General features: G+C 46.1%; 2 protein-coding genes across 15 annotated transcripts in view; both read right to left on the bottom strand.

The window, feature by feature from the left end:
* Positions 1-2,705, bottom strand: part of LOC144246240 (epigen) — a 49,817-nt gene extending 47,112 nt beyond the window's left edge. For 5 of the 11 annotated variants that reach the window (XR_014954951.1, XR_014954953.1, XM_085578415.1 and 2 more), the window contains exons 1-3: positions 2,417-2,705; positions 538-722; positions 94-216 (exon numbers count right to left, since the gene is read on the bottom strand). Coding sequence is in view for 8 of the 11 variants with exons in the window: in XM_085578415.1 (XP_085434541.1) it covers positions 94-216; positions 538-722; positions 2,417-2,556 (448 nt within the window). In the remaining 3 variants the exon portion in view is untranslated. The remainder of the gene's footprint in view (positions 1-93; positions 217-537; positions 723-2,416) is intronic. The other 6 variants (XM_085578418.1, XM_085578417.1, XM_021529532.4 and 3 more) reach the window with 3 other exon arrangements.
* Positions 2,706-3,958: 1,253 nt separating this feature from the next.
* Positions 3,959-9,291, bottom strand: LOC116183551 (uncharacterized). Of its 4 annotated transcripts, XM_085578428.1 has the most exons (4): positions 8,833-9,291; positions 8,595-8,721; positions 8,418-8,501; positions 3,959-8,058 (listed from the first exon to the last, which is right to left on the bottom strand). In XM_085578428.1, the coding sequence occupies exons 1-4, from the start codon at positions 9,134-9,136 to the stop codon at positions 8,040-8,042; spliced, it is 534 nt and encodes a 177-aa protein (XP_085434554.1). In that variant the 5' UTR covers positions 9,137-9,291; the 3' UTR covers positions 3,959-8,039. The 4 variants fall into 4 exon arrangements, with proteins under 4 accessions (XP_085434554.1, XP_077638781.2, XP_085434553.1 ...); XM_077782655.2 differs by having other exon boundaries at positions 3,959-8,501; positions 8,833-9,136; XM_085578427.1 differs by having other exon boundaries at positions 8,595-9,136.
* Positions 9,292-12,011: the final 2,720 nt, after the last annotated feature.

Here is a 12,011-nt window from a genome sequence, read left to right on the forward strand (position 1 = left end):
TATAGCCCCAAGGTACACTTGCAGCTCAGAACTATTAAACTCTTTTCTCTTACATGGGCTATGTATGAGGAGTGGGACAAAGACATCACACACCTGGGAGAGGTAGCTGAACTAATAAACCACTAACTCTGGAATCCTTGTTAAGTTGTACTGTCATATCCAAGAGTTCTTCCTGTGAAATGTCTTTAGGCCTCAGTATGATCTCACTAGAAATGCCTGATAAAAACAAAAGACAGAAGACACGTCAGAATAAGGATACAGAGCAATCAGCTTAGTCTTTTAGTCCAAAAATCTGATTCTTAAGAACTGTTCCCAAACACTATTTTAAGATGCAAAATGAAACTTACAGCTCCCATTCAAAACACATTAAAACTACTTTCTTCGTATATCCATGCAAATCCTCAGATCCATCAGAGAAAACGTGGAAGAAATTGGTGCAAAATTTAATTAAGACACTGAGGGAACTCCTCCTGCTTTATTTTTTCCTTTTAAACAAGAGTATCTTGTGCTTACCAACAGAACACTTATATGACATACCCACAGCAGCAGCTGCTTTTATCTTGTTCCTGACATAGATGTGACTGGCTGGATTGTCTCCTACCAATATGACAGTGACGTGAGGCCTCTGGTTCCCAGCAGATATCCACGACTCCACATCGCTTCGAACTTCTTTCAAAACCTGGTGTGCAAGTTTTGTCCCTGAGATAACGGTTGCTTCGTCGCTGAAACAATAAAAAGACATGCAACATTTAGGCATAAAATTTTTTGCCAGGAAGAAGACACCTTTAAGTGTGTGATCTACCATTTTGAACACTATGAAATTTCAAATATTAACAGGCATTTCAAATGTTAGTCAAAAATCATGAACACACTACAAACCTACATGGGAAAAACGCTTTCCCACTTGTCACAGTTGAGACAGCTGCAACACACAGACTGCCACCACACTATTTCAGAATGCTTTCAGCATACACCCGTACAGAGTAACACCATACCGCTTCAGAAGACTCCAAGTCCCTACTCAGACAGAGGAACACCACACCACTTCAGAAAGCTATAAGTGTGTGCTCTTTCTTGCTCAACCCTTTATACCCTCATGGTTCATGCATCACACCTGTGTGCCCTCTGTTCCCTTTAGTGATTGGTCAGCACACCTGGGCACTCCCTGTCTTGTTACCTTCAATGCTGCTCACCTGCTTGAGTTCACCAGACGAGCCACAACTCACCTTCCCAACACACACAGCTAGCCACGTAAACATACGTGAACTCTTGCATTTTGGAATAAAACGTGACAATGTTCTTACGCCCTTAGGTTTTACTGGTTTAAGGAAAGTTACTAACTCCCCTCCTCAAATTTCCTTAAAAATTGATTTGACATAATTTGATTGATTTGACAAAAGTTCTTGTTTATGAACCCAGTGACTTGCAGACCACAACACAGACTAAGATCTGCACTGCTATTTTAGATCAATTTGTACTCTAAAACCCTGAGATCATATTCAGCATCACAACAGACATGTCCCACACCCCATAAAAACCTCAGGTAAATTATTAGTGCAGGAACATCTATGTTTCACAGAACTGGAAAAGAACAGTTACTAGCAGCACAGAACAGAAGTAGGATATGCACTGGTCTAGAAATACAGCTGTTTCTCCCAAAACTGACAGAATCAATTTTGAATACACAGAACATCCAAGGGGTCAGATGTTTATTGCAATGACTGTTCAGCTCACTCCTCTTTTCATTCTTGAAATCACAAAGACAGTGCTCTCAGCATTGGCACTTGTGATGTGCTGAATTTCTTCAGTCAGCTTTCAGCCAGGTCTTAACACAATTACATATAAATGAAAAGGTTCACAAGCAGGAGCTCAGAGAGACCCTCCCATGCACACCCAGGCAAGTGCTCAGAGCTGCAGTGCTTCAAAACCACCACCAGAATCCCTTTGCAGACACTGCAATAAATTAAATGCAGGGGGTGATTATTGTCAGGACACTCATCCCCAGTGCACCAAAGCATGCCCTGTTTGCCACCAAGTGATGAATATATACAGTAGTTCTGTATAAATCCCCTGACAGGCCCTTTAAGGTACCAGGAGCAAGCAAACTCGCAGACTCCCCTCAGGGAGGGGGCAGGAAGCTCACATTGCAAGGGCTTCTTCAATTTCAAGGGCACTGCTTAAATCCCCGATGGATCAGCAAGGCCAGGGCCGTGGCCCGTTCTCCCGCTGGTTCTTCCCCTTTTCCCGGGAGGAACTCAGCGGGGATCGGAGGGCATCCAGCCCGAAGGGGGATGGCGGCGCGCCCGACCCCGCTGATCCCTCAGGCGTTCCGCGCCCTCTGGACCCGCCGCGCCCGGAGGGCGATGAGGATGAGGAGGAGAACGAAGAGGAAAAAGATCCGACCGGCGCAAGGTACCTGGCGGCGCTGCGAGGGGAGCCGCTGATGCTGCGGATGAGGGTTCGCCACCGCCTCAGGGGAGCCCAGCCCGGGCGCAATAGCGCGGCAGAGGAGGAGGAGGCGGAGGAGAGGGAGAAGGCTGCGGTGGCCGCCGCCATTTCGGCCGGCCCCGCGGACGGAAGCGCCGCCGCAACCAAGCGACGGGCGGGAGGGGCACCGGGATCGCGGCCAGAGCGGGCGGAGCGGAGGGACGGGCGGCGCTGAGGGATGGTAAGTGCTGAGGGAAGGGCGGTGCTGAAGAAAGGGCGGCGCTGAGGGATGGTAAGTGCTGAGGGAAGGGCGGTGCTGAAGAAAGGGTGGTGCTGAGGGAAGGGCGGCGCTGAGGGATGGTAAGTGTTGAGGGAAGGGCGGCGCTGAGGGAAGGGCGGCGCTAAGGGTGGGGAGATGCTGAGGGAAAGGGCGGCGCTGAGGGATGATAAGTGCTGAGGGAAGGGCGGAGCTGAGGGAAGAGTTGATGCTGAGGGGAGGAAGGGCGGCGCTGAGGGACGGGCGGCGCTGAGGAAAGGGGCGATGCTGAGGGAAGGGGAGATGCTGAGGAAAGGGGCGATGCTGAGGGAAGGGGCGATGCTGAGGAAAGGGGCGATGCTGAGGGAAGGGCGATGCTGAGGAAAGGGGAGATGCTGAGGGAGGGGAGATGCTGAGGGACGGGAGGCGCTGAGGGAGGGGAGATGCTGAGGGAAGGGGAGATGCTGAGGGACGGGCGATGCTGAGGGAAGGGGCGATGCTGAGGGAGGGGAGATGCTGAGGAAAGGGGAGATGCTGAGGGACGGGAGGCGCTGAGGGAGGGGAGACGCTGAGGGAGGGGAGATGCTGAGGGAGGGGAGATGCTGAGGGAAGGGGAGACGCTGAGGGAGGGGAGATGCTGAGGGAAGGGGAGATGCTGAGGGAAGGGGAGATGCTGAGGGAGGGGAGATGCTGAGGCGCGATCGGCGTGACGGGCACTTGGAGCCTCAGGGAAGAGCAGGAGCCGCGCAAACAGCGCCCCAAACACGGGCTTCGGCTTCAGCCTTTGGCTCCCTGGGCTGCCAAAATTCCCGCCGCAATTTGGAGTGGGTAAACACGGAGCTCCACGGACAAGCACCGCTGCCCCTCATAGTTATTCCCTGCACGCCCACGTTTCCTAAGGGGGAAGCCTCATAGAGTCGCTGGCAGCTTTCATATTGGTGACTTCTGTCACGTTCAATGGCAAATTTTATAGTAAAAAATCGCCTGTGCAGAGTGGAAGAAGAAAACGAACCAAGATCTGAAATAGCATATAGAAAGCATGCCAAAATAATAACAGCACCCTCATTAGCCTACTGACAGTGGGAAAATTCTTTTATAAAGTTGGGAAAAGCTTTGGAAAGATTTGTCAATTTAGGCTTCATGTTCGGCTATGATCCTGGCGAAGGTTTTTGACAAGTTAAATTCTTCCAAAAGCAATGTGGCTCAGATGCGTCCACATACAGTGCGTATGCTGGCTTTTAATGGTTTGACCTGTGAAAAATGCCAATCACTTGGTTTTTAAAATTTTAAAAGTTTAATGATAATAAAATGGTTATAAAATAATAATTATACAATTAGAGTAATAAAGTTTAGAGTTAGGACAATTACAAGACAATAAAAAGCAAAAAATTACTGACGTCCGGATGCTCTCGGACACTAAGTCATGAAAAGCATAACTTGTTATGTAAGGAATCACCCTTAAAACAATACACTTGTTGCATATTCATACATCCTTTATGGTTATGTATACATTCTATTCTAAACAAGAAACTCTGTCTGTTGTATGTCAACTGTTTCCTTTAATCCCCTGGCGTCTTCAAATCTGAGCAAGGCCTGAAGAAATTCACTTCTTCTGATAAGAAGCCATAAATTCCTCTCCTTTGGAAGATTTAGGTGTTCCTCAAAGTGAGAATCTCATTCCTAAAAAAAAACTTCCCCCACATACATAATCTCTATTTTAACATAATGTTGTAACCTAAAACTACATTTAGCACACTATGTAAGAGAATTAATACAGCATAACTTTCTAACATTACACATATAATATTCATTGTAATATTTGCGAAAAGCCAATCATAAAATATGCATTTTTTACAATTCAGATGCATGTTATCATGGAGAAACAAAGTAATAATTTAGATCTGATTTGTCTGAAATAGCTGTTTCTGTATTATGAAATAACTACTAGGCAATAATAACTATTACTACTAGAAGTAGTTACAACTCTTTCTATTTAGTGACAGTCTTTGAATTCACATAACCTAAAAAAAGCCCCAGAAATCTATGCCAGGTCACAATTTTCAATGTGCTTTTCATATTAAAAGTTCAGCAAACGTGCTTGCATTGCTGATGTTATCTATATAAGCCTCTCTAAGATCTTGGCATTTTCTTTATTGAAAGTGTATTTTTCCAAAGCATCTTGAAAATTGTAGACTCCAAAGAGTTATGAATGTACTAGTTGTTATTCCCTTCTATATATTCGGAATTCTTCGTGGGTAATTAGACACACTGTAGCAGTAATGTCCCACAGCTGCAAAGTCCTCGACTCTTCTCCTTGGTTTTTGTTTTGGGTTTGTTTTTTTTTTTAACAGCAGAAAGTTTGTGTCTGAAATTCTAAAGTCTCTACCTTTCCCTTGCTGAACTTGTGTGTTTTCTAAAAGTAGTACCAGAACCTTTGTGTCACGTTCAGTTTCTCCATGAAAGCATTTGGTTCCATGGTCTGCAGCTAAGGAGAACTAAGCAGTTTCCCAGTCATTCCTCCAAATATTTTATAAACTTATCAGTTCATCATGTTCATTACAATTTAGCATAAAATATGCTATTTACTCAAAGACGGAACTTTACATGGAAACCAAATGCTCTTTTCAATTCCAGAGGGGAAAAACAAACAAACAAAAAAAACCCACAACCCAACAAAAACAAAGAACCCAAACAATTTCAATTGTTAAATGTAGATGTAAATGCTGTGATAGGCTTACTGTGAGTTTGTACATTTGACTTATCTACAGGCTCTTATGTGAATCTCTTAGGGTGCTGTGAAGATGAACTTTATTCATGCTTAATATCTTGAGAATTTCAAAGAACAGATGATAACAATTCCTGAACCTCATGAGGACTTTAAAAACCTGAGAGGCTTTTGATGTGTCCTGTTTTACTAGCATTTTTTCTTGGGCAATGTACTTTCCTGCTGAAAACTGGGTGGGAGGCAAAAAATCCAGAGTTGCACAAGATCTTTCCTTTGCTGTTTTAGTCTATTCACTTGCATCTGAAGAAAAACATATGACAGAGCAGAAGGAAAGGACTGTAGAAGTTTTTACTGAGCCATGGTTTTCAAAAATGGCATATTAAATAGGTATCTATTCCTGCTGGCAAGTTACACTTTTCAGCTTTCAAAAGGACCCGGTTATTGTCGGTGTTTTAGTCACAGCCTTTGGTGCGTACTAGGCAGGGAAAGTGAAAAATCTGCCTCGGGAGTTTGCAAATATCTGCTGCTCTGGTAAAGTGAAGCAGGATGTAGCTCTCTCTGGGCTGTTCCTGAGACAGACATGGTGTGACAGGGCAGTGTGGGCATCTCAGGCAGAAACCATTCCCAGGGGGAAAGCCATGATGTGTGCAGACACACTGCAGTTTGTTGAGAGGTGGCCAGTGCAGACAGGACTTTCTCAAGGTTCTGAAGAGGGAGCAACAGTCTCAGATCACCTTTAAATGGCAAGGAAAAACCACCTTTTTTAATTTTTTTTTTTAATACAAGGAAAAAAAAAATACAAGGAAATTCACAAGGAAACGGAAGAACTTCTCATGCTCTCTACCCCTGGGTGTGTAAAGGAGACAGATTTCCATATTATCTTAATTTGTCTGTCCCATGTTCTGGGGATGAGCCAGCCTTCCTCAGGTGTCATAGGAAAACATTCATGACTCCCCCATGTCAGCAAGGCCAGGATGTGGGTGTGCTTTCAGATGAGGTTTTGTTTGATTTCATGTGGATTTCATTTCATCTCAGTAGATTTGTCTGTCAGTAAACAAGAACCATGTACCTAGTGACAGATTGCTTGTCCTAGAAAGGTGCACTGAAGAATCCATACAAAGGGATTCTTGGCTCTCAGAAGTGCCAGAGATCCTTGTAACCGCTGGGACCTGAGCAGTTTTTCTTCTGGAAACAAGCTGGGACCTGATCAGTTTTTCTTCTGGAAACAAATTTACTGTTGCAAACTTTTACTGTTTCTTACCATAGCAAACACTGTTACTCCTTCCCACCCAGCAAAATGTGTTTGACTTTAAACACAGCCCACTTCAAGGTGGGTTGAAGAAAAGAAAATAGAAATTCCTGCATATTGCAGGGCTGTGCCTGGGTTCCATACATCTATCCTGGGCTAATCTCTCTTCATATCAGCATCTCAGGTCAGCTTCACATCAGAGTGTTTAAGTGATGTTCCTCTGAATATAGGAACGTTTGTTTGGCACAAAGAGAGGACTGATCTGCAGGTCTGCCCAGGAATCCCTGGGTACTCAGAGGTCGCTGCTTCCCTGCATCCCTCTAGCCCAACTGACACAGGTACACAGGTCCATTTAACATGGAATTCACAAAAACCCAGGATATTTTTCAACAGGAAAACACTTTTATTGCATCATATATTTTATTACATTATCATGAGAAATCCACCTCTCCACATACAATTTTCCACAGCAGAATAATGAAAATTAGTTATTCTTTATGAGTTATGACATTATGTCATACAAGTAGACATAAAATGTCTAAGTATCTCCAGAACATTTACTGTTCCTTTAGATCTTGTGCATAAAGACCAAATATTGTAATGTAAATTAATTTAAAAACAAACCAACTAACCAACCTCAACATTATCTGGTTAAAAACCAAACCAGTCATGGCACAAACGCCCACAATTTCACAGAAATTATTAAACTCCTCTAAGTATTGAATAGGGGAAAAAAGACTTCAGGGGGAAAATCTGTGATTGCATTAGACAGTACCTTGTGCAAAAAGGTCTGAGGCATTCTGTGTTAAAGGCTGGAGAGTTGGAGTAGGAAAAAGAGATTCAGCAAATGTTTATTCTTGCCTGAACCAGATTTTATTCCCATGTAATCCTGAACAGGCACTGAAATGTTAAGTGCCAGACAGCACTCTTGTTATTCCTGATGGAAGGGTTACCCCCAGTCATCGGCACAATCCATTCAAACCTCTCATGTCACGCTCTCTGCGGACATCTGCAAAATCATCTTTATGATGGGCCCATCTTCTTTTCAGATATTAAGGCTGTTTTATAGGAACCTATTAGCAAGCAGTATTTGGCAAGAAGGAGCTTGCACAAAGGTGGAGCAAGTTCTGAGAAGGTTGCTGAGAGGCATCCAGCAAAGCTTCCATTGTCTTATCAAATAGATTCAATCACTTTATCTCAGTCAATAAAACCATTCATAGGATTAGGCAATAACAAATATGAGGAGAGGGAATGAAAAATAGAACATCTGATCTACAAACCCATCAAAACTAGAGAGCTGAGTTATTGTGGTCTCATAGCATCTGTTTCCTGGTATCTTGTGGCAAACAGGCAGCTTCATTCCAAGGTGTTCCTTCCCTCACTCAGAGCTTGTTGGATGAACTGCAATAGGCAGAATTCAAATTGTAAAGCCAGCCAGGAAAACTTTCCATAAGTTTTCTTGCATACACGAGATACTAAATCCCATAGGAGGTGTGGAAAAGATGCCTGATGGTGATGATGGAACATACTGTGGCTAGATTTCCAATTAATCAGGCATTTCTTATGGATACTCTCCCTGACAACCTGCTGGGCTGTCTCTTCCCCAAACAAAGAAGCACTTTCTGGACACATTTTTGCTGTGACTAACCAGAATTTTCCTACAGGAATCAATAACAGAATGTGGCTCATTACTCTGGGGTAAGCCCCTCCAAAAGGTAGGTTTGGCCCCGAGTGCTGGCGACAGCTGGCCCGGCAGGTACCTGCGGAGGATCCTGGTGACCAGGAGCTTGACCCAGGGTGCGGCGGGGTCCAGGCAGATCAGCTGTCCCTGCTTCATCGTGGCTCTGCGGGCGAGACAGGGAGGGGTGAGACCGGGACCGGGGCCGGGGCCGGGGCCGGGGCCGGGGCCGGGGCCGGGGCCGGGGCCGGGCACTTACATGACCTCGGGCACGGCGCAGTGCGGTCCCTCGGCGAGGAACTCCAGGCGCGCCAGGCGCCGCGGCGGGATCACCTCGGACACGGTCCGCACGCAGCGGCAGCGCAGCTCCCCGGCCAGCGGCGCACCTGGCAGGCAGGAGGAGCCTTCTGAGCCTCGGCTCCGCGGTCCCCCGAAACCCCCGGCCCCCCGACGGGGCCGGCCACGGACGGATGGGTAACCCCTGCTCCGCCGCTTACCTTGGCATAGAGCGGCGACGGCCAGGAGGAGGAGGAGGAGGCGGAGGTGCGGGTTCATGGCTGATGCTGGCGGCGGAGAGGGTGCAGGAGCCGGCGAGGCGGCCCCCTTTCCCTCCCGTGCTTTTATTCCCTGCCGGGAGCTGCCGGGGAATTTCCCGGAGTGGACCCGGGGGGCAGCGCCCCGTTGGCTCCTTTCCACCGGTGGGTGTGTGCGGCTAAAGGAGCAAGGCGGAGAGAGAAGAGCGGCCGCTGCCGGCACAGCGGCTCCTTCAGGTTCGGGAGCGAGGGAAGCGTGGCGCTGCATCGTCCCGAGAATCGTCCAGCGTCTGCTGGGACTCCACTCTCCGAAAGGAGCGGCGGGTTTTCTGTGGGGGTTCTCCGTTAGCTTTCAGGGTGCACGGTGCTCAGCCAAAGAGGAATTTGGGTTCTGGAGCTTGCCTTGCTGCTGAGCCCTGTGCAACCACGCACTCTTATTCAGTAGGCATTGCTCCCCTGAGCGCCCCTTTATTTGCCTAGCTTTTGAAAACTGGAAATCTTGTTTACCTGTGACTAGGAGACCCTCAGGTTTCCATACCTACGCTTCCACCACTCTGCACACACAGGTCACTCTTTTTCTTCATTCTTGTCAAGGTATTTTGCCAAGTTCAGTTATAAAGAAGCAAAATAGCAGTTTTCTATGAGCTTTTAATGAAAATGAGATGCAGGTTTTTAAAATTTTATTTACACATAGGTTTAGATTCTAGTAAGAAATATAATGTTGCACTTTATTTGTCATGTCTTTTGGGTTTGGCTTGGTTTTTTGTCATTGTTTTTGTTGTTGTTTTTTTGTGTTTTGGGTTTTTTTTGTGTTTTTGTTGTTGTTGTTTTGCTTTGGTAGCCCATCTGTTTTCTTCCAGACTTTTGTGAACATGAGTGCAGTTCAGCAAATCAGTTTGTTCTAGGGTCAGGCTGCCATGTGTCTTGCCTTAGATTAGATGTACTGTCTGTGAACAAAACTGAGTCAGGATCCAAAATAGATAAGATACAGCGTGTAAAGCAGTCATAAAAAGGGATTAAGTAGATAGGAAGCTGATGGAACACTAAGACTCTAATTACTGGCCTCCATCATCTACAGCTCATCCTGCTTCATACAGCTGCTGGATTAGTCCTTCAGGAGATCAGCCTTGCAAGAATATTATATGTCACAAGCAAATGGTGATTGCCCCATGTTATCGGGAAATATCTAATGACTAATTTGGAGCCCTTTCTAGATGCAGCTTGGTAACGATAGCCTTGGAAGCACCTGGCTTTTAGCTTGGTCTTAGAAGGAAGCTACATGGTCAACTTAGGAGAAGCCACTAATTAGAAACCTTTACTGACATCCCTTGAGATCATGGAAATGGAATCACCATTCCCTCCATGTTATAGCCACCCAAGCCTTGGACTGCAAGTTCCCCTTATGGTTGTACCAAGAAAGCACCATGCTCTTTGCAGGAAGAAGGATTTGCCCAGCTGTAGCAAACTGAGGCAACAAGCAGGTAGTCTTCAGTCTGCTTCAGGTCAGTGCAGCTATCATTGGCAGATCCAGCTCTGAGTGGATGTGGGGGGGCAGATCATTCATTGTCACTCGTGCGCAGTCAGATTACACATTGCTCTTGGACAGTACACATGAGTAAGGACAGTTTACGTGACAGCACTTGGCTTTATGCTTGCATGACTGCTCACAAGAACTGACCCATGAGACTCATTCCACAGTGGTTACTGCTGAGGAAATTCCAGATGTCTCCTGGGGTCTGGAGTGTGAGGCTGTGTTTAGATATGGAGCAGCAATGTGTGAAACTCTGCGGCCAGCTCTCCCTCAGAGCCGTGTGCCAAAAGGAGCAGCAGTCAGGTCATGGACATGCTGCGGTGCAGCAGATGGTGCAGAGCCTGGTCCTCTGAGTCAGTGCTTGCACAAACAGGCCTGGAACAAGGGAAATGGGTGTCTCCTGGGACTATTTCAACATGCAAGACTATCTGCCTGGGTGTGCTTTGTACCTGCAGATTTCAGATTGCTTCTAGACCCCTTCTGTGGGAATGTGAGTAAGGTCTCTTCAGTCCAGATGACAGCGGCAACAAGGCTGAGCTGTGGAGGAACTCTCTTGAATTATACCCTTGCCCTGTCTCCCTTCACCACCTTTGGCAAAGTTCCTTTAGCAAGTATGGAAAAGATAGGGAGCAGACAGCATCACTTTAGAAAGCTGAGATTTACCCCTGCCTGCTGCCCTATCTCTTTCATTTTAGATAAGTTTGCCATGCACTGAGTGCAGGTGGTACGTATAAAATCATGGAATGGTTTGGATTGGAAGGGGACCTTGAAGATCATCTTGAATTAAGTTTAAAGTAGTTATTGTGAGTAGTAGTGTCAGTGTAGCTGGGACAGAACTCAGGACAAGGTTTGTATCTGCCTCACTGAAGTTCTCATTCAAGTTACCCACCTCTTTAGCAGAAACTGCTGTGTGAAGATACACCAGAATTCCATGATTCCGTGAAATCTCTCAGTGTCCTTAGCATGGGTCTTGGGGTTACCGGGACACAGAAAGCATTCCCAGATCAGGCAGGCCCTGAATAGGTACGTAAAGAGAATAAACCTCATGCATCAATTGCCTTCACATTGTCCAGTCCTTAACTGATTACATGCAGGAAGTGATTTGGCTGCTTTGTTGCAGATGGCTGCATGCCTTTCTACAGCAGGTATTTATTTGGCTTGGCACCTGCAGTGGGAGCCATTCACTGGCAACAGACCCAGGAGAGCTACAAGATAAACAAGAGATGTCTCATTTCAACAAGTGAGGACTTCTCCTAAGTGCACAGGAATTACTTTGGAGGATGTGCCCCAGATACAAGCATAGGGTGAACTTTCATCATGGCCTAGAAACCATTTAACATGGCCAGTCTCTGAAGGAGCAGTCTTATTTCCTCCAGGGTTTTGATTAGGAAAGATTTATGTTCTGATCCGTGAAATGGTGAGTCACTGCTACCTAGTACAGAGAGTATGGACTGCTGATATTCTCTCATCTTCATCATGTTACCTTTCTTACCTATACCAGTATGCTTCATAGTATTCCTTGGCTATGATGAGGTACTGCTCCCTAGCACCTATGATTCTTCCCATGGATCCAGCTCTGTCATGAAGTACAAACATATTTGCTGGAGGCAGA

The sequence above is a fragment of the Lonchura striata genome, chromosome 4 (genome assembly GCF_050655825.1).
Source record: "Lonchura striata isolate lonStrDom1 chromosome 4, ASM5065582v1, whole genome shotgun sequence".
In the NCBI taxonomy this organism is placed as follows: domain Eukaryota; kingdom Metazoa; phylum Chordata; class Aves; order Passeriformes; family Estrildidae; genus Lonchura; species Lonchura striata.